The sequence below is a fragment of the Lampris incognitus genome, chromosome 20 (genome assembly GCF_029633865.1).
Source record: "Lampris incognitus isolate fLamInc1 chromosome 20, fLamInc1.hap2, whole genome shotgun sequence".
NCBI lineage: Eukaryota > Metazoa > Chordata > Actinopteri > Lampriformes > Lampridae > Lampris > Lampris incognitus.
In genome coordinates, this window is record NC_079230.1 from 3,414,598 (window position 1) to 3,434,477 (window position 19,880).

Genomic DNA, 19,880 nt, shown 5'->3' on the forward strand with positions numbered 1-19,880 from the left:
CACCCAACGCTAAACACCAAACGGCGTCCCTCTGTCGACTCTGCCGTTTAAACAGCCGCCGCAACGCTCCCTACTACGTCACATCCCTTTTCGACCAATCGGCAAAACCGTGCCGGAAAGGACAGTGACGTCATCAGTATGCGTCGGGGTGGCGTCAGATTCAAACGGATTCAGAAGAAATGTGGAAGAAACGTAAGTGTTTTTCAGCAGTTTCTTAACGGATCCGCAGCGGTCCGGTTCCGGATATGTAGCGGGGAGCTTTCTAGAACAACACCGCTCGGTAGGGACGCTGACGTGCCAGAGAAGCATTAAAAACCTCCTTCCGGTCACGTCGACTTCCTTTTGTTTTGGTGGAGCGTCGCTGCCGGCAAGGCAACGTTCATTGCCCGTCAGTGGACCCAGCCAGGCTGTCTCACGTTGACTCCCCGTCAGTGGACCCAGCCAGGCTGTCTCACGTTAACGCCCCGTCAGTGGACCCAGCCAGGCTGTCTCACGTTAACTGCCCCGCCAGTGGACCCAGCCAGGCTGTCTCACGTTCACTGCCCCGCCAGTGGACCCAGCCAGGCTGTCTCACGTTCACTCCCCGTCAGTGGACCCAGCCAGGCTGTCTCACGTTAACTGCCCCGTCAGTGGACCCAGCCAGGCTGTCTCACGTTAACTGCCCCGTCAGTGGACCCAGCCAGGCTGTCTCACGTTGACTCCCCGTCAGTGGACCCAGCCAGGCTGTCTCACGTTAACGCCCCGTCAGTGGACCCAGCCAGGCTGTCTCACGTTAACTCCCCGTCAGTGGACCCAGCCAGGCTGTCTCACGTTAACTCCCCGTCAGTGGACCCAGCCAGGCTGTCTCACGTTAACTCCCCGTCATTGGACCCAGCCAGGCTGTCTCACGTTAACTCCCCGTCAGTGGACCCAGCCAGGCTGTCTCACGTTGACTGCCCCGTCAGTGGACCCAGCCAGGCTGTCTCACGTTGACTGCCCCGTCAGTGGACCCAGCCAGGCTGTCTCACGTTCACTTCCCGTCAGTGGACCCAGCCAGGCTGTCTCACGTTAACGCCCCGTCAGTGGACCCAGCCAGGCTGTCTCACGTTGACTCCCCGTCAGTGGACCCAGCCAGGCTGTCTCACGTTAACGCCCCGTCAGTGGACCCAGCCAGGCTGTCTCACGTTAACTCCCCGTCAGTGGACCCAGCCAGGCTGTCTCACGTTAACTCCCCGTCAGTGGACCCAGCCAGGCTGTCTCACGTTAACTCCCCGTCAGTGGACCCAGCCAGGCTGTCTCACATTAACGCCCCGTCAGTGGACCCAGCCAGGCTGTCTCACGTTCACGCCCCGTCAGTGGACCCAGCCAGGCTGTCTCACGTTCACTGCCCCGTCAGTGGACCCAGCCAGGCTGTCTCACGTTAACTCCCTGTCAGTGGACCCAGCCAGGCTGTCTCACGTTAACTCCCCGTCAGTGGACCCAGCCAGGCTGTCTCACGTTCACTGCCCGTCAGTGGACCCAGCCAGGCTGTCTCACGTTCACTGCCCGTCAGTGGACCCAGCCAGGCTGTCTCACGTTGACTCCCCGTCAGTGGACCCAGCCAGGCTGTCTGTCTCTTTAACCTGCCCCGTCAGTGGACCCAGCCAGGCTGTCTCACGTTGACTCCCCGTCAGTGGACCCAGCCAGGCTGTCTCACGTTTACTGCCCCGTCAGTGGACCCAGCCAGGCTGTCTCACGTTGACTCCCCGTCAGTGGACCCAGCCAGGCTGTCTCACGTTAACTCCCCGTCAGTGGACCCAGCCAGGCTGTCTCACGTTAACTCCCCGTCAGTGGACCCAGCCAGGCTGTCTGTCTCTTTAACCTGCCCCGTCAGTGGACCCAGCCAGGCTGTCTCACGTTGACTCCCCGTCAGTGGACCCTCACGTTCACTACCCGTCAGTGGACCCAGCCAGGCTGTCTCACGTTAACTCCCCGTCAGTGGACCCAGCCAGGCTGTCTCACGTTTACTGCCCCGTCAGTGGACCCAGCCAGGCTGTCTCACGTTAACTCCCCGTCAGTGGACCCAGCCAGGCTGTCTCACGTTGACTCCCCGTCAGTGGACCCAGCCAGGCTGTCTCACGTTGACTCCCCGTCAGTGGACCCAGCCAGGCTGTCTCACGTTGACTCCCCGTCAGTGGACCCAGCCAGGCTGTCTCACGTTTACTGCCCCGTCAGTGGACCCAGCCAGGCTGTCTCACGTTGACTCCCCGTCAGTGGACCCAGCCAGGCTGTCTCACGTTAACTCCCCGTCAGTGGACCCAGCCAGGCTGTCTCACGTTAACTCCCCGTCAGTGGACCCAGCCAGGCTGTCTGTCTCTTTAACCTGCCCCGTCAGTGGACCCAGCCAGGCTGTCTCACGTTGACTCCCCGTCAGTGGACCCTCACGTTCACTACCCGTCAGTGGACCCAGCCAGGCTGTCTCACGTTAACTCCCCGTCAGTGGACCCAGCCAGGCTGTCTCACGTTTACTGCCCCGTCAGTGGACCCAGCCAGGCTGTCTCACGTTAACTCCCCGTCAGTGGACCCAGCCAGGCTGTCTCACGTTGACTCCCCGTCAGTGGACCCAGCCAGGCTGTCTCACGTTGACTCCCCGTCAGTGGACCCAGCCAGGCTGTCTCACGTTAACTCCCCGTCAGTGGACCCAGCCAGGCTGTCTCACGTTGACTCCCCGTCAGTGGACCCAGCCAGGCTGTCTCACGTTGACTCCCCGTCAGTGGACCCTCACGTTCACTACCCGTCAGTGGACCCAGCCAGGCTGTCTCACGTTCACTACCCGTCAGTGGACCCAGCCAGGCTGTCTCACGTTAACTCCCCGTCAGTGGACCCAGCCAGGCTGTCTCACGTTAACTCCCCGTCAGTGGACCCAGCCAGGCTGTCTCACGTTAACTCCCCGTCAGTGGACCCAGCCAGGCTGTCTCACGTTAACTCCCCGTCAGTGGACCCAGCCAGGCTGTCTCACGTTTACTGCCCCGTCAGTGGACCCAGCCAGGCTGTCTCACGTTCACTGCCCGTCAGTGGACCCAGCCAGGCTGTCTCACGTTTACTGCCCCGTCAGTGGACCCAGCCAGGCTGTCTCACGTTCACTACCCGTCAGTGGACCCAGCCAGGCTGTCTCACGTTCACTACCCGTCAGTGGACCCAGCCAGGCTGTCTCACGTTCACTACCCGTCAGTGGACCCAGCCAGGCTGTCTCACGTTAACTCCCCGTCAGTGGACCCAGCCAGGCTGTCTCACGTTCACTACCCGTCAGTGGACCCAGCCAGGCTGTCTCACGTTAACGCCCCGTCAGTGGACCCAGCCAGGCTGTCTGTCTCTTTAACCTGCCCCGTCAGTGGACCCAGCCAGGCTGTCTGTCTCTTTAACCTGCCCACTGTGTTGGCAAGTAAAACGTAAAAACACGCGGCATGTGTTCACGTCGTCAAACTGCGGTCTAACAAGTCTGGCCGACCAGTCCAGTTGCTGGTTTGTGAGGGGAGGTGGTCTCTATCAAGGCCGAGCTGAATCTGTAGCGGTCTGCCACGAATAAAAGTCGAGTGTCCGTCCTAAAGACCATGCGGCGGTTGCTGTCGGGCAGTGCCGGTGAGCTCATGGCCGCCAGTGTGTAACAGGTGAATGCTGGGAATTTACCGTGGTCGTTAGGGTGCTGCTACACCTGACGACCCTGTGACGGCCTGTCCAGGGTGTCTCCCCGCCTGCCGCCCAGGGGCTGCTGGGATAGGCTCCAGCGTCCCCGCCACCCTGACGGCGGGATAAGCGGTTTGGATGATGGATGATGGATGGATGGATGGATGGATGGATGGATGGCAGGTGGTCTGGGTTTGAGTCTAAAAAGACTCTGACACATGAGGGTTGTGGAAGACAGCTGCCACTGTGGTCGTAAGAGCTGCTGTCTTTATCACCAGCACAACACATCTCCAGGAGGCTGCTGCTTTCAGCTCCGCTGTAAGTGGAGACATGCTGACTGAACAAGCGGACCACGAGCGGCGCCAGGACCGAGCCAGGCGTAAAGATGGTGGGCAGAACCAAGCAGATCCGTGGGCATCGCACCCGAAACCTGCGGCCGCTTCCAGCAAGAACACAGAGGACGCCATCACGAGGTGGGATTAGCACCCTTAATGAAAGAGTAAACGATCTAATTACCATTTTGTAATTACAAATGTATATGATGTGACTCTTAGCCTGACGGACAAATCCCTGCATGGCTGTCTGGGAATAAACGTGTATCTGAAAGTCGTTGATGTCATGTATCTGAAAGTCGTTAATGTCATGTACTGAAAGTCGTTAATGTCATGTATCTGAAAGTCGTTAATGTCATGTATCTGAAAGTCGTTAATGTCATGTAACAACTGTCTACTTTAAATACGCAGCATTAGGCTGCATAACATCCAGGCTGGTAGCTAGACATTTATTCACTGGTACATCACTTCAGTGCTATTTTGTTTTACTGTTGTATGTTATGGCTTAATGTCCTCTTATTCTGTTAAAAGCTACGAGTTCAGGGCGTCCGGGTGGCGTGGCGGTCTACTCCGTTGCCTACCAACACAGGGATCGCCAGTTCGAATCCCCGTGTTGCCTCCGGCTTGGTCGGGCATCCCTACAAACACGATTGGCCGTGTCTGTGGGTGGGAAGCTGGATGTGGGTATGTGTCCTGGTCGCTGCCCTAGCGCCTCCTCTGGTCAGTCGGGGCGCCTGTTCGGGGAGGAGGGGGAACTGGGGGGAATAGCGTGATCCTCCCACGCGCTACGTCCCCCTGGTGAAACTCCTCACTGTCAGGTGAAAAGAAGCGGCTGGTGACTCCACATGTACGGGAGGAGGCATGTGGTAGTCTGTAGCCCTCCCCAGATCAGCATAGGGGGCGGAGCAGAGACCGGGACGGCTCAGAGGGGGCGGAGCAGAGACCAGGACGGTTTGGAAGAGCGGGGTAATTGGCCGGGTACAATTGGGGAGAAAAACGGGTAAAAATCCCCCCTCAAAAAAGCTAAGAGTTCAAACATGTTAGCATCTGAGCAGCTGAGGTATACAGAGAACACGGAAACCAGGAGTTTCTACAGAGATGTGTTCTGCAGGTAACATCCCATCATGCTCAGCATGTGACATCCCTGAGACACAGCTGGGACACCTGTAGAGATATGAAGCTGCTCTGCTGGACCGGCGCTCGGGTAACACACTGAGCTGTGAGCGGGGTGTGCGCTCTGTGGGCCGTGTCGAACATCTCACTGAGCGTTTACGTCTATAAACTGTTTCTATCTCAGGCTGAAGGAGCCCTTCCTGCAACGGACGGAGCAGTGGGGGGGAGCGAGAGGGAGGAGGAGGGAGGAGGGCAGGAGAGACAGATTGAGTCACAAGGAGGAGACTCATTGGAGCAGTGGGGAGGAGAGAGGGAGGAGGAGGAGCAGAGGAGAGCCTGGAAAAGGAGAAGGAAGAGAGGAGTCAGACAGGCTCCGATGGAGAATCCAACAGCTGGAGCGAGACAAGCTGGAGCTAACATCACTCCACAACCAGGAGGTAAGACTAACACACACACACACACACACACATCACTCCACAACCAGGAGGTAAGACTAACACACACACACACATCACTCCACAACCAGGAGGTAAGACTAACACACACACATCACTCCACAACCAGGAGGTAAGACTAAGACACACACACACATCACTCCACAACCAGGAGGTAAGACTAAGACACACACACACACACACACACACATCACTCCACAACCAGGAGGTAAGACTAAGACACACACACACATCACTCCACAACCAGGAGGTAAGACTAAGACACACACACACACATCACTCCACAACCAGGAGGTAAGACTAAGACACACACACACACACACACACATCACTCCACAACCAGGAGGTAAGACTAACACACACACGCACACACACACATCACTCCACAACCAGGAGGTAAGACTAACACACACACACACACACACACACATCACTCCACAACCAGGAGGTAAGACTAAGACATACACGCACACACACACATCACTCCACAACCAGGAGGTAAGACTAAGACACACACACACACATCACTCCACAACCAGGAGGTAAGACTAAGACACACACACACATCACTCCACAACCAGGAGGTAAGACTAAGACACACACACACATCACTCCACAACCAGGAGGTAAGACTAACACACACACACACACACATCACTCCACAACCAGGAGCGGTCATGAGCTTTGGGTGGTGACTGAAAGGGTGAGATCGTGGATACAAGCGGCTGAAAAGAGTTTCCTCCGTAGGGTGTCTGGGCTCAGCCTTAGAGATAGAGTGAGGAGCTCGGACATCCGGAGGGAGCTCAGAGTAGAGCCGCTGCTCCTTCGCATCGAAAGGAGCCAGTTGAGGTGGTTCGGGCATCTGATCAGGATGCCTCCTGGGTGCCTTCCTTTGGAGGTTTACCGGGCACGGCCAACTGGGAGGAGATCTCGGGGTAGACCCAGAACTCGCTGGAGGGACTACATGTCCAATCTGGCCTGGGGAGGCATTGGGATCCTCCAGGAGGAGCTGGAAGGCGTTGCTGGGGAGAGGGAGGTCTGGAGTGCCCTACTTAGCTTGCTGCCACCGCCACCCCACCCCGGAGAAGTGGCTGAAGATGAATGAATGAATGAATTGTAGAGTTAGAGCTGTCCAGTGTGCCTCCCTGTCTTCCACTCACAACATGCCCCGATGGCATCAGACCCCACAACCCTGAACCAGGTTCAGCGGGTACAGATAATGGATGGATGGCGTGTGGAGTTATTGACTGTATTCAATAAAGACAACCAGGAGAACCAGCCAACATAATCCCAACACCCTGTCTGTCTTTCCTTCAGACAGCTGCTGTTCAGTCTCAGCTGGCCCGGCTGAGGGCTGATGTGGAGCGGGGCGAGGCTGAGAGACAGACTCTGGAGTACCAGCTGGTTTTGTCCAGAAGAGAAGTGGACCAAGTAGCAGCTCTCACCAAACACAACCACAAACTGACCGGTAAGCTAATGCTACAGTTACGTGTATGTCCTTCTAGTAGTCACAGTCTGTCTGTAATGTCTGGACAACAGTCTGCTTAGCTGTGCAGAGTATCCTTATTCTACATGCTCCACTCTCATTGGCTATCAGCGATGTCAATCACAAGACTGCCTACGCTCTTCGGTCCGCTGGGAATCAAACTTCTTACAACAAAACCGGAGAAGCAACCAAAATAATGACCTTCTCTAAACTGTCAGAACAATGAGCACTGGTTACTGGCTGCTTTGAGGAAGTGTGTGAAGTTCACATCACCGCCTCTTTCTGAGACCGCTGAGCCGTCGTCGTACGTGAGGACTACTTTCACCTCGGTCTGTTTTTCTGTGGCCCGCTCCTAAACGTCACGCCAGATCAGTGGTCAGTGAGTGGTCATTTTGAGTGTCAATCAAAAGACCTTTTCCGGTCGAAAAACAGTGTGGAGCAGACTGTGCCCATAGTCAAAAGTCCGACTGCCAAGTTAGACTAAAGTGTCTGTAACAGAGGCAGTAGTCGTTGTAGTAGTACTAACAGCAATAATAATAATAATAACACATTTCATTTGTATCGTTAACAGCAGTGGTAGAGGAAATGAGGTCACAGCTCTAAGTGGTTCCATTAAGTTCTTCTGTGTGCGTTTAAATGTCTTGGCCCGGGATACAGGTCGGTCTAATGTGCCATCTTGGACAGAAATACAGACTACTTTCGACCCCATTGCAGAAAGACCACGTTTCAGTGTTGTTTAGGAAGGACAAACATTTTGTCAAGGCGGCCCCCTAACTCAGCTGATTTTATTTCTGGGTTTTCTGAGCTTCTGCCCGTCGTCATGTGTAAATGTGACTGGGGGGTTTTAATATTCGTGTATTTTGTCCTTCCCATTCCTTCACCTCACATTTCTCAGCTCTTACAGACCCTTTTAACCTCATTCAATCTGTTAAGGGGGCCACGTTCCAAAGATCACATCTTGGACCTTGTACTCTCATCTAGTTTCTTTTGAGGTTCTTCATCTGGTGGATCTGCTGCTAACTGACCATAAAGGGGTTGTTATCAAGTTCCACTACAGCGCTCTAGTCCTAGCCTCGACCCGACAACACGCTCTCGCACCGTCAACGCTGGTTCTGCAGCTCAGTTCTGTGGTGCTTCCCATCCATCATCCTTTAATTCCACTATATCCCCCCTCAACCCAGATGCACTGTTAAATTCAGTGACCAGTGCCCATCCATCCATGCATTATGCAGACCGCTTGTCCTGCGCTCAGGGTCGCGGGGATGCTGCCGCCTTTCCCAGCAGTCAGTGGGTGGCAGGCCTCGACCAACCTGCACCATTTAAACTAGGGAACAAATAACCTCCCCTGGCTGAACCATCCCACTCCTCTAGCCCCTAACAGACTGCAGAAAATCTCAATGACAACGGGAGGTCAACAAGTCTGAAATAGCACATAACACCTGTAAAAACCACATGTGAAGGGGCGTCCGGGTGGCATGGCGGTCTATTCCGGTGCCTACCGACACGGGAATCCCCGTTCGAATCCCTGCATCCCTACAGACACAACTGGCTGTGTCTGCGGGTGGGAAGCCGGATGTGGGTATGTGTCCTGGTCGCTGCACTAGCACCTCCTCTGGTAAGTCGGGGGATCTGCTCGGGGGGGGAGGGGGAACTGGGGGGAGTAGTGTGATCCTCCCACGCGCTACGTCCCCCTGGTGAAACTCCTCACTGTCAGGTGAAAAGAAGCGGCTGGTGACTCCACATGTATGGGAGGAGGCATGTGGTAGTCTGCAGCCCTCCCCGGACCGGCAGAGGGGGTGGAGCAGAGACCGGGACGGCTCGGGAAGTGGGGTAATTGGCCAAGTACAATGGGGGGGAAGGCCAAAAAAAAAAAGAAGTATGGTGTGTGTGTGTGTGTGTGTTTTCAGTGCGGGCTGCAGAACTGCAGCAGAGTGTGGCCGACTTACAGAAGGTTCTGGACATCACGCGGCAGGCCAGAGAAGACGACCAGAATGCTTTGCAACAGGAAGTGGAAGAGCGTGATAGATTGGTGCTGAGCTCCATCGCTGAGAACGACAGACTGACCACCGAAAACCAACGACTGCACCAGCTCCTGCAGGTAACACACACACACACACACACACACACACACACACACACACACACACACACACACAGAGCCAGACATACTAACCACAAACTGATAGTTGAGAATGTCGCTCTTTGTTGTCTCTGTGTGTGTGTGTGTGTCTCTCTGTCTGTGTGTCTCTACAGGGATGTGTCACCATGGTGACTGTAATAATCAAACGTACTAAATGAAAGAATGAGACACCCTATTTTGTCATTGGATTCGTACAGTGAGTGTGTCCTCTGTATGTAACCATCCTATTGTACAGGAGCAGTGGGCAGCTGCAGCACCCGGGGACCAACTCCACTTCTTCTTTCCGCTGCCTTGCTCAGGGGCACAGGCAGAAGTATTAACCCTAACATGCATGTGTTTTTGATGGTGGGAGGAAACCCCGCAGACATGAGGAGAACATGCAAACTCCACACAGAGAGGACCTGGGACGACCTGGGGTTCAAACCCAGGACCTTCTTGCTGTGAGGCAACAGTGCTGACCACTGGGCCACCGGGCTGCCCATAATGTTGCTGTTAATAAGTGTGTGTGTGTGTGTGTGTGTGTCAAGGCGCAAGAGGAGGCCCTGGAGGCGCTGAAGAGGAGGATAGTGGAGGTGGAAAAGGAGCGAGAGAAGGAAGTGGAGACTGTCCAGCGTCAGATCAGTGACCTGAAATACCTGAAAGACAGACAGGAGAGGAGCGCCAGCCAGCTCGAGGTCAGACAGACGGCTGGAGACTGATGGGGGATGGGAGAGAGGGAGGGAGGGAGGGAGGAGGAGATGAAACATGAACTGAAGTTCCCATGATGCTCACATACACACTCATATCCTGAGTCCTGGAAGAATGTTAGAGGTGATGCCGTTTCAGAGAGACAGTAGTTACCGGGACATTCACGTGCACCAAAAAGAGCAAAAACTGATCAAAACTAGCGGTCCATTCCGTTGCCTACCAACACAGGAATCGCCGGTTTGAATCCCCGTGTTCCCTCAGGCTTGGTCGGGCGTCCCTACAGACACAGCCAACTGTGTCTGTAGGGTGGGAAGCCGGCTGTGGGTACGTGTCCTGGTCGCTGCACTAGCGCCTCCTCTGGTCGGCCGGGGCGCCTGTTCAGGGAGGAGGGGGAACTGGGGGGGATAGCGTGACCCTCCCACGTGCTACGTCCCCCTGGTGAAACTCCTCACTGTCAGGTGAAAAGAAGTGGCTGGTGGCTCCACATGTATGGGAGGAGGCATGTGGTAGTCTGCAGCCCTCCCCGGGTCAGCAGAGGGGGTGGAGCAGAGACCAGGACGGCTCAGAAGAGGGGGGTGATTGGCCGGGTACAACTGGGGAGCAAAAGGGGGGAAATGAGTCTTAATGATCTCTGGCTTGCTGTGATTCTGAGCTTCATGAGAGTACTTACTGAGATCATCTTTTCATGGGGGTGTCGTCGTATCATTAGTTTGTGTGGAAACACACTACGGCGCTGCAGACTGAAACAACGGAGTTTAAACACTGAGCGCTGTGGTTCGAGTCCCAGCCAATGCAAAAACTTGTGTCTGTGGAAGCAACCCAACTTTTCAATTATGTCGAAGGTTTTCTCAAAATCTTCCATTCATTCTTCTTCTCTCCCTGTGCTCTCTCTCTCTGTACATGTTTCTGTCTCTCCTTCATCCGTCTGTCTTCTTATTCATCTGTCTGCCTGTCTGTGTGTCTTCTTGTTCATCTGTCTGCCTGTCTGTGTGTCTTCTTGTTCATGTCTACCTGTCTGGGTCTTCTTGTTCATCTGTCTGCCTGTCTGTGTGTCTTCTTGTTCATCTGTCTACCTGTCTGGGTCTTCTTGTTCATCTTTCTGTCTGTCTGTGTGTCTTCTTGTTCATCTGTCTACCTGTCTGTCTGTGTCTTCTTGTTCATGTCTACCTGTCTGGGTCTTCTTGTTCATCTTTCTGTCTGTCTGTGTCTTCTTGTTCATCTGTCTGCCTGTCTGTGTGTCTTCTTGTTCATCTGTCTGTCTGTATGTGTGTCTTCTTGTTCATCTGTCTGCCTGTCTGTGTGTCTTCTTGTTCATCTGTCTGCCTGTCTGGGTCTTCTTGTTCATCTTTCTGTCTGTCTGTGTGTCTTCTTGTTCATCTTTCTGTCTGTCTGTGTCTTCTTGTTCATCTGTCTGCCTGTCTGTGTGTCTTCTTGTTCATCTGTCTGTCTGTATGTGTGTCTTCTTGTTCATCTGTCTGTCTGTATGGGTCTTCTTGTTCATCTGTCTGTGTGTCTGTGTCTTCTTGTTCATCTGTCTGCCTGTCTGTGTGTCTTCTTGTTCATCTGTCTGTGTGTCTGTGTGTCTTCTTGTTCATCTGTCTGCCTGTCTGGGTCTTCTTGTTCATCTTTCTGTCTGTCTGTGTGTCTTCTTGTTCATCTGTCTACCTGTCTGTCTGTGTCTTCTTGTTCATGTCTACCTGTCTGGGTCTTCTTGTTCATCTTTCTGTCTGTCTGTGTCTTCTTGTTCATGTCTGTCTGTCTGTATGTGTGTCTTCTTGTTCATCTGTCTGTCTGTATGTGTGTCTTCTTGTTCATCTGTCTGTGTGTCTTCTTGTTCATCTGTCTGCCTGTCTGTGTGTCTTCTTGTTCATCTGTCTGTCTGTATGTGTGTCTTCTTGTTCATCTGTCTGTCTGTATGTGTGTCTTCTTGTTCATCTGTCTGTCTGTATGTGTGTCTTCTTGTTCATCTGTCTGTCTGTATGTGTGTCTTCTTGTTCATCTGTCTGTCTGTATGTGTGTCTTCTTGTTCATCTGTCTGTCTGTATGTGTGTCTTCTTGTTCATCTGTCTGTCTGTATGTGTGTCTTCTTGTTCATCTGTCTGTCTGTATGTGTGTCTTCTTGTTCATCTGTCTACCTGTCTGTGTGTCTTCTTGTTCATCTGTCTGCCTGTATGTGTGTCTTCTTGTTCATCTGTCTGCCTGTCTCCAGCTGTCTGAGCAGAAGGTGAAGACTCTGGAATCCAACATTGAGGCAGAGCGGGCGGCTCATCTGGAGTCTAAATTCAACTCTGAGATCATCCAGGTGACACACACAGACACACACACACACACACACACACACACACACAGACACACACACACTCTCTCTCGCTCGTTGTCTCACAAACACATGTACAATCCTTCTGAACATTCGTCGACAAACTGACTGACACACACACACACACACATACACACTACCATAACAGGTTCAGTTGTGTTGACTGAATGAACCTCTACTCATCTGCGCTGACCTCTGATGTGTGGCGTTGTTTGGTTGACCCCCCCCCCCCCATTGTACTTGGCCAATTACCCCACTCTTCCGAGCCGTCCCGGTCTCTGCTCCACCCCCTCTGCCGATCCGGGGGGGCTGCAGACTACCACATGCCTCCTCCCATACATGTGGGGTCACCAGCCGCTTCTTTTCACCTGACAGTGAGGAGTTTCACCAGGGGGACGTAGCACGTGGGAGGATCACGCTGTTCCCCCCAGTTCCCCCTCCCCCCTGAACAGGCACCCTGACTGACCAGAGGAGGCGCTAGTGCAGCAACCAGGACACATACCCACATCCGGCTTCCCACCCGCAGACACAGCCAATTATGTCTGTAGGAACGCCCGACCAAGCTGGAGGTAACACGGGGATTCAAACCAGCGATCCCCGTGTTGGTAGGTAATGGAATAGCCCGCCACGCCACCCGGACTATTCAGTTAATTTCTAATCCAGATCTTCTTTTACATGCAGCATTGTAGCTGATCTACCTGTTGTACACTGACACTGGACATGATATGTCCTCTTGTCTGTGATTATGTTTTTTTAGTTCTGTAAGATGTCTGTAGATTAGCACATGCATTTATATGCTAATTGCTAGCTCTCTTTGTAAACGGCTTTGGTTAGACGAGTTGGCTAAGGGCGTCCGGGTGGTGTAGCGGTCTATTCCGCTGCCTTCCAACACGCGGATCGCTGGTTCAGGTCCCTGTTACCTCCGGCTAGGTCGGGAATCCCTACAGACAAGTGACCATGTATTTGGGTGGGAAGCTGGATGTGGGAGTGTGTCCTGGTCGCTGCACTAGCGCCTCCTCTGGTCTGTCGGGGTGCCTGTTCGGGGGGGAGGGGGAACCGGGGGAATAGCGTGATCCTCCCATGTGCTGGGTCTCCCTGGTGACTCCACATGTATGGGAGGAGGCATGTGGTAGTCTGCAGCCCTCCTGGATCAGCAGAGGGGGTGGAGCAGAGACCGGGACGGCTCGGAAGAGTGGGGTAATTGGATGGGTACAACTGGGGAGGAAAAGGGGGAAACATTTTTTTTTAAAAGTGTTGGCTGAATGAGAACATGTACTGAACTGTCATTCCTGTTTCTAGTCTGGGTTTTACTTTCCGTTGCGTTACCAAGTCAGACATGACCAGCGGTAGCCAGAAGTGCAAAATTCCATCTCCCTTAGTTACTGTTGCTATGTTCATTAACCTTCCAGTATGAGCTTCTCTGCTGTTACGGGCTGTGTTAAAGGTCACTGTCACACCATCACACAGAACAGACTGAGGCGACTGTAAATCACTGACCTCTGAACACACACAAGTCAGTCTGTCCATGCTTCCTGAGTTTTCCTGCCAACACACTTTCTCCATGTCTTCACCTCTAGTCACTCGTCTTTAGTGTTGTCTGTCTTACGTCAGTCACAGCCAAGATGCTGTCTCTTCCTGCTGGCTGGGTTTCACAAGTGTGGACAGGAACTAGAGATGACTGATAAGCGTTCAATGGTGGATTACTGTGTCAGTCAGTCATCACAACTGGTCAATTTCTGTGTGTGTGTGTGTGTGTGTGTGTGTGTGCGGCTGTGCACAGCTTCGTGTCAGGGACCTGGAGGCTGCAGTGTCAGTAGAAAAGTCTGGCCACCAGGAGGCGCTGTCCAGCCTGGACCTGCTCAGAGATCGGTTCAGAGAGGTAGAGAGAGCTTACAACCTGGAGAGAGAGAAGGCCATCAGCACCACAGACACGCTAGACAAGTAAGACCTGTCTGTCTGTCTGTCTGTCTGTCTGTCTGTCTGTCTGCCTGCTACTCCACTCTGAGCCTCTTTGTTATTGTGTGTGTGTGCATGTATGTGTGTGTGTGTGTGTGTGTGTGCGTGTGTGTGTGTAGGTTGCAGAAGGAGTACCAGCAGAGTAAATCAGACCTGAGCATCGCCTTAGAAACAGAAAAGGCGGCGACCTTTGAGCTTTCCAGCAGACTGGAAGAAGAACAGAGACAACATGCAAATACACACTTGCTGCTGGAGCAGGTACACACACACACACACACACACACACACACACACACAAACTACGTTTATGGTTGTCTTGGTGCATACTCAGTAATGCAGGTGTCCCCACCCTTATAAACAATACAGTGACTGCAGGTACCCCACCCTTATAACCAATACAGTGACTGCAGGTACCCCACCCTTATAAACAATACAGCGGCATAACGACCCAAACCAATGACCAGTTTCATATGCAGATTACTGTGACCATTAATTAGAGTTACAATGGCCATGTGTACTATTCACAGAGGACTGGGGAATGTTTGGAGTCAAGAAACCATCTACGTGAAGCAGGAACGACCATCCCTGAACTGGGGGGGGGGGGGGGGGCTAAGAGTACATCTGTCACCATCTTACAACGCTGTGATTTCAACTATTCCCCAGTCCTCTGTGAATAGTACACATGGCCACTGTACCTCTAGTTAACGGTCACACCAGTCTGCATATGAAACTGGTCGTTGGTTTGGGTCGTTATGCCGCTGTATTGTTTATAAGGGTGGGGTACCTGCAGTCACTGTATTGGTTATAAGGGTGGGGCACCTGCAGTCAGTAGATTGGTTATAAGGGTGGGGCACCTGCAGTCAGTAGATTGGTTATAAGGGTGGGGTACCTGCAGTCAGTAGATTGGTTATAAGGGTGGGGTACCTGCAGTCACTGTATTGGTTATAAGGGTGGGGTACCTGCAGTCAGTAGATTGGTTATAAGGGTGGGGTACCTGCAGTCAGTAGATTGGTTATAAGGGTGGGGTACCTGCAGGTCACTAGATTGGTTATAAGGGTGGGGTACCTGCAGTCAGTAGATTGGTTATAAGGGTGGGGTACCTGCAGTCAGTAGATTGGTTATAAGGGTGGGGGTACCTGCAGTCACTGTATTGGCTATAAGGGTGGGGTACCTGCAGTCAGTAGATTGGTTATAACGGTGGGGTACCTGCAGTCAGTAGATTGGTTATAAGGGTGGGGTACCTGCAGTCAGGTGAGACTGAAGACTTGGTGATGATGAAACGTCTCTGTCAGTACACGTTGTGTCCAGATGAACTGGTTCAACCTTTCTGTGAAGTGTTTGTGGTTCCTGTAAACATGTCTTTATATGTGTTTGTTGCATGTATGGTCTGTTTGTGTTTGTGTGCATATGTATGTGTGTGTGTATGTGTGTGGTGTGTGTGTGTGTTTAGGCCAACCAGAGACAGTCTAGTATAGAAAAGGCCTATAAGAACTGTATGAAGCAAATCAGAGAGATCCTGAAACTGCACGCCAGCAACACAGGTAATGATAATAATAATAATAATAATAATAACAATACATTCTATTTATAAAGCACCTTTCAAGGCACAAAGTGCTTTACAGTAAAACTAGAACACATTTAAAATACAAGAGATTAAAACGATTAAAACACATTATGAAACACGATGGGAGCAAAACAGAAAATTGAAAATAATAAACATGAAATGACAACAAATAAAGGCAGGTCAAATAAGCAGGCAGCTCAGGTAAAACCAGGATGTCACTCCCTAGAGCAGTACGTTGTAGGGCCCGGACACACCCAGCTGACTAGCGGCGACGCAGGCCGACTGTCGCATCGCCTCACGTCGCCTGCCGTCTGGGCCAGAAAGTAGCACTCAGACACACCGCGAAGACGCCAGCCGACGGGCGTCCGGGTGGCGTGGCGGTCTATTCCCTTCTTCCCAGCACGAGGATCTCCGGTTCGAATCCCCGTGTTACCTCTGGCTTGGACAGGCATCTCTACAGACACAAGTGGCTGTGTCTGCAGGCTGGTCACTGCACTAGCGCCTCCCCTGGTCGGTTGGGGCGCCTGTTCAGGGGGGGAGGGGGAATAGCGTGATCCTCCCACGTGCTACGTCCCCCTGGTGAAACTCCTCACTGTCAGGTGAAAAGCAGCAGCTGGTGACTCCACATGTATGGGAGGAGGCATGTGGTAGTCTGCAGCCCTCCCCGGATCAGCAGAGGGGGTGGAGCAGAGACCGGGACGGCTCAGAGGGGGTGGAGCAGAGACCCGGATGGCTCAGAGGAGTGGGGCGATTGGCCAAGTACAACTGAGGAGGAAAAGGGGGGAAAATAAAAAAAAAACAAGACCAGCTGACGGCCAACTAGCATGTATGTTCTGCACCGATGCTGCGCTGAGCTGAACAGCCAATCAGAGTGATCTCTCTCAACGACGGGCTCCGCCAACTCGACATGCTGACTCGGCCGAAAAGCTGCCGACAGGGGTCCGACTAGTGCCGAAGGTGGGGGACACACCACAAAAACTTGGGTCACAGAGGCTCACCGACGGCACGACGTTGGCCGACGGTCGGGCTGGTGTGTCAGGACCCTTAAGAGACTTAAAAGAAGACACGTACTCAGACAGCAGGCTGTTCCAGGGCCTCGGGGCCCTGATGGCAAAGTCTCTGTCCCCTTCAGTTCTCAGCCTGGACTCCGCAAGGGGCGGAAGACCTTTGCTCAAACTATGCAAAGGCCCATAAGGATTAAAAGATGTACAATATAATCTGGAGCCAGGTCATGAAGAGCCTGAGAGGTCATCAACAAGACCTTCAGATCAACCCTAACACAGCCAGGGAGCCAGCGTAACGCGGCTCAGACAGGCGTGATGTGGTCTTGCCTCTTAGTTCTGGTTAAACTCCTGGCAGCTGAGTTCTGTATTGTCGGTCGTCTTTTAGTTACAACGTGAGAAGAGGCTGTTGGAGGAGGTAACAGCACGTACAACGGTTTCTGCTGCTCTGCAGTTTAAAGCAGATCCTATTCTCACAATAGTCCCGCCGGGGTGAAAACATGATCAGAAACGCTTTGTGCTATGTTGCTCAAACATAAACTGCTGTCGAACAAGACTCCAGGAGTTCTAGCAACAGGCTTGACATGTAGCGATGGGGAACCAGTAGATGGCAGTATTTGTTTGGCGATGTGCTGGGACCCAGTAACAAGGATTTGTTTTCAGCCACTGAGGAGGCACAAGCCAGTGAGTTCTTAGGGCCGGTCCCAAGCCCGGATAAATGGGGAGGGTTGTGTCAGGAAGGGCGTCCGGCATAAAATCTTTGCCAAATCAAATATGTGGATCATAAATCACATTTCCATACTGGATCAGTCGAGGCCCGGGTTACCAACGACCGCCACCGGTACTGTTGGCCAGCAGGGTGCCGGTGGAAACTATGCTACTGCAAGAGTTAACGGATGATCCACTGTGGTGACCCCCAACGGCAGCAGCCAAAAAGAGTAGTGGTAGTAGTAGTAGTAGTGGTATTAATGGTTCTAGTAGTGGTAGTAGCAGTAGTAGTGGTAGAAGTGGTAGTAGTAGTAGTGGCAGTAGTAGCAGTGGTAGCAGTGGTAGTAGTAGTGGTGGTGGTGGTAGTAGTAGTAGTAGTGGTAGTAGTAGTGGTATTAATGGTTCTAGTAGTGGTAGTAGCAGTAGTAGTGGTAGTGGTAGAAGTGGTAGTAGTAGTAGTGGCAGTAGTAGCAGTGGTAGCAGTGGTAGTAGTAGTGGTGGTGGTGGTAGTAGTAGTAGTAGTGGTAGTAGTAGTAGTGGTGGTAGTATTAGTAGTAGTTGTAGTGGTATCAGTAGTAGTGGTAGTAGTAGTGTTGGTAGTAGTAGTAGTAGTCGTGGTGGTAGTGGTAGTAGTAGTTGTAGTAGTGGTAGTAGTAGTTGTAGTAGTAGTGGTAGTAGTAGTAGTGGTTCTAGTAGTAGTGGTAGTAGTGGTTCTAGTAGTAGTAGTAGCAGTAGTAGCAGCAGTTGTAGTAGTAGTAGTGGTAGTAGTAGTGGTAGTAGTGGTAGTAGTGGTGGTGGTAGTAATAGTAGTAGTAGTGGTGGTAGTAGTAGTGGTAGTAGTAGTAGTAGTGGTGGTGGTGGTGGTGGTAGTAGTAGTGGTAGTAGTGGTGGTGGTGGTAGTAGAAGTAGTAGTAGTGGTGGTGGTAGTGGTGGTGGTGGTGGTAGTAGAAGTAGTGGTGGTGGTAGTAGTAGTAGTAGTGGTGGTGGTAGTAGTAATGGTAGTAGTAGTAGTAATGGTGGTAGTAGTAGTAGTAGTGGTGATGGTGGTGGTAGTAGTGGTAGTAGTAGTGGTAGTCGTAGTAGTATTGGTAGTAGTAGTAGTAGTGGTGATGGTGGTGGTAGTAGTGGTAGTAGTAGTAGTGGTAGTAGTAGTAGTAGTAGTAGTAGTGAAATTGAGCTGAAGAAAATGTATCCACATGCAGGTTCTTAAATCCATCAGACAGTCCGGTAGAGAACTCAGCATACTGAGGTCAGTGGGCTTGACAGGGAAGCACAACTACAAATACTATTCCAGCCCCTAAAATACTATTCCAGCCCCTAAAATACTATCCAGCCCCTAAAATACTATTCCAGCCCCGAAAATACTATTCCAGCCCCTAAAATACTATCCAGCCCCTAAAATACTATCCAGCCCCTAAAATACTATCCAGCCCCTAAAATACTATTCCAGCCCCTAAAATACTATTCCAGCCCCTAAAATACTATCCAGCCCCTAAAATACTATTCCAGCCCCTAAAATACTATCCAGCCCCTAAAATACTATTCCAGCCCCTAAAATACTATTCCAGCCCCTAAAATACTATCCAGCCCCTAAAATACTATTCCAGCCCCTAAAATACTATCCAGCCCCTAAAATACTATCCAGCACTCCTATCGTGTACCATTCTTAACCACAGAGGGCAGCACTCAGAAATTACACTCAAAATACATTTTTAAAAAACCCCAAAGCTGTCAGTGTTTTCTTCTACCACACGTAAATAATTTTTTAAAATCTGGTGGTTTGTGTGTGTGTGTGTGTGTGTGTGTGTGTGTGTGTGTGTGTGTGTGTGTGTGTGTGTCTCTCTCTCTCTCTCTCCAGGCTCTCCAGTCTATGGTTCTCCGGGTAGAGACAGTGTTCAAGCCAGTCAGTTCACTTTGGTTTTGGACTTTCTTAGAGCAACTCTCAGCACCTACCAACACAGACTGGACCTCACTAGCAAGGAGGTACACACACACACACACACACACACACACACACACACACACACACACACACACACACACGTCTCCCTCTGTCAAACTAACCGTTGCACAAACACTTTGGTATGAAATCCTCCTTGGCGTGCTGGACTCAAGTGATGGAGTTCCCCATGTGGTTGTAGTTCTACAGTTGTGTGTCTACAGAATTACAGATTAACAGGATTGTATTGGCAGTAATCTGCTGGACGTTGTGCGTTTGTTCGGCAGGTCCAGGATCTGCTTTGTGCTTCAGAGAAACTTGAAGAGAAGAACCAAACGCTCTGCCAGATCAACTGGGACCAGAAGAGACAGATTGAGGTGAGACTTTTCACTGCTGCTTGCTGGTCCTCTGTTCTGACTGGAGAAACACACAAGCTGCACCTCTTCCAGTAGTTCCAGGTCTGGTAACGTTTCAGGCTTCTACAAATATTATGGAAAGGCGTAGATATTTCTGTAGTCCTGCCATCTTACATCATGTCAC

General features: G+C 52.0%; 1 protein-coding gene across 1 annotated transcript in view; it reads left to right on the forward strand.

Annotated features, from left to right (window-relative positions):
* Positions 1–154: 154 nt before the first annotated feature.
* LOC130130932 (coiled-coil domain-containing protein 171-like) overlaps positions 155–19,880 on the forward strand; it is a 36,054-nt gene continuing 16,328 nt past the window's right edge. The window contains exons 1-13 of the mRNA XM_056300798.1: positions 155–192; positions 3,921–4,115; positions 5,272–5,339; positions 5,427–5,524; positions 6,860–7,010; positions 8,936–9,126; positions 9,696–9,842; positions 12,065–12,157; positions 13,953–14,113; positions 14,248–14,386; positions 15,579–15,669; positions 19,260–19,384; positions 19,628–19,717. Of these exons, the coding sequence (XP_056156773.1) occupies positions 3,973–4,115; positions 5,272–5,339; positions 5,427–5,524; positions 6,860–7,010; positions 8,936–9,126; positions 9,696–9,842; positions 12,065–12,157; positions 13,953–14,113; positions 14,248–14,386; positions 15,579–15,669; positions 19,260–19,384; positions 19,628–19,717 (1,497 nt within the window). The 5' untranslated portion in view covers positions 155–192; positions 3,921–3,972. The remainder of the gene's footprint in view (positions 193–3,920; positions 4,116–5,271; positions 5,340–5,426; positions 5,525–6,859; positions 7,011–8,935; positions 9,127–9,695; positions 9,843–12,064; positions 12,158–13,952; positions 14,114–14,247; positions 14,387–15,578; positions 15,670–19,259; positions 19,385–19,627; positions 19,718–19,880) is intronic.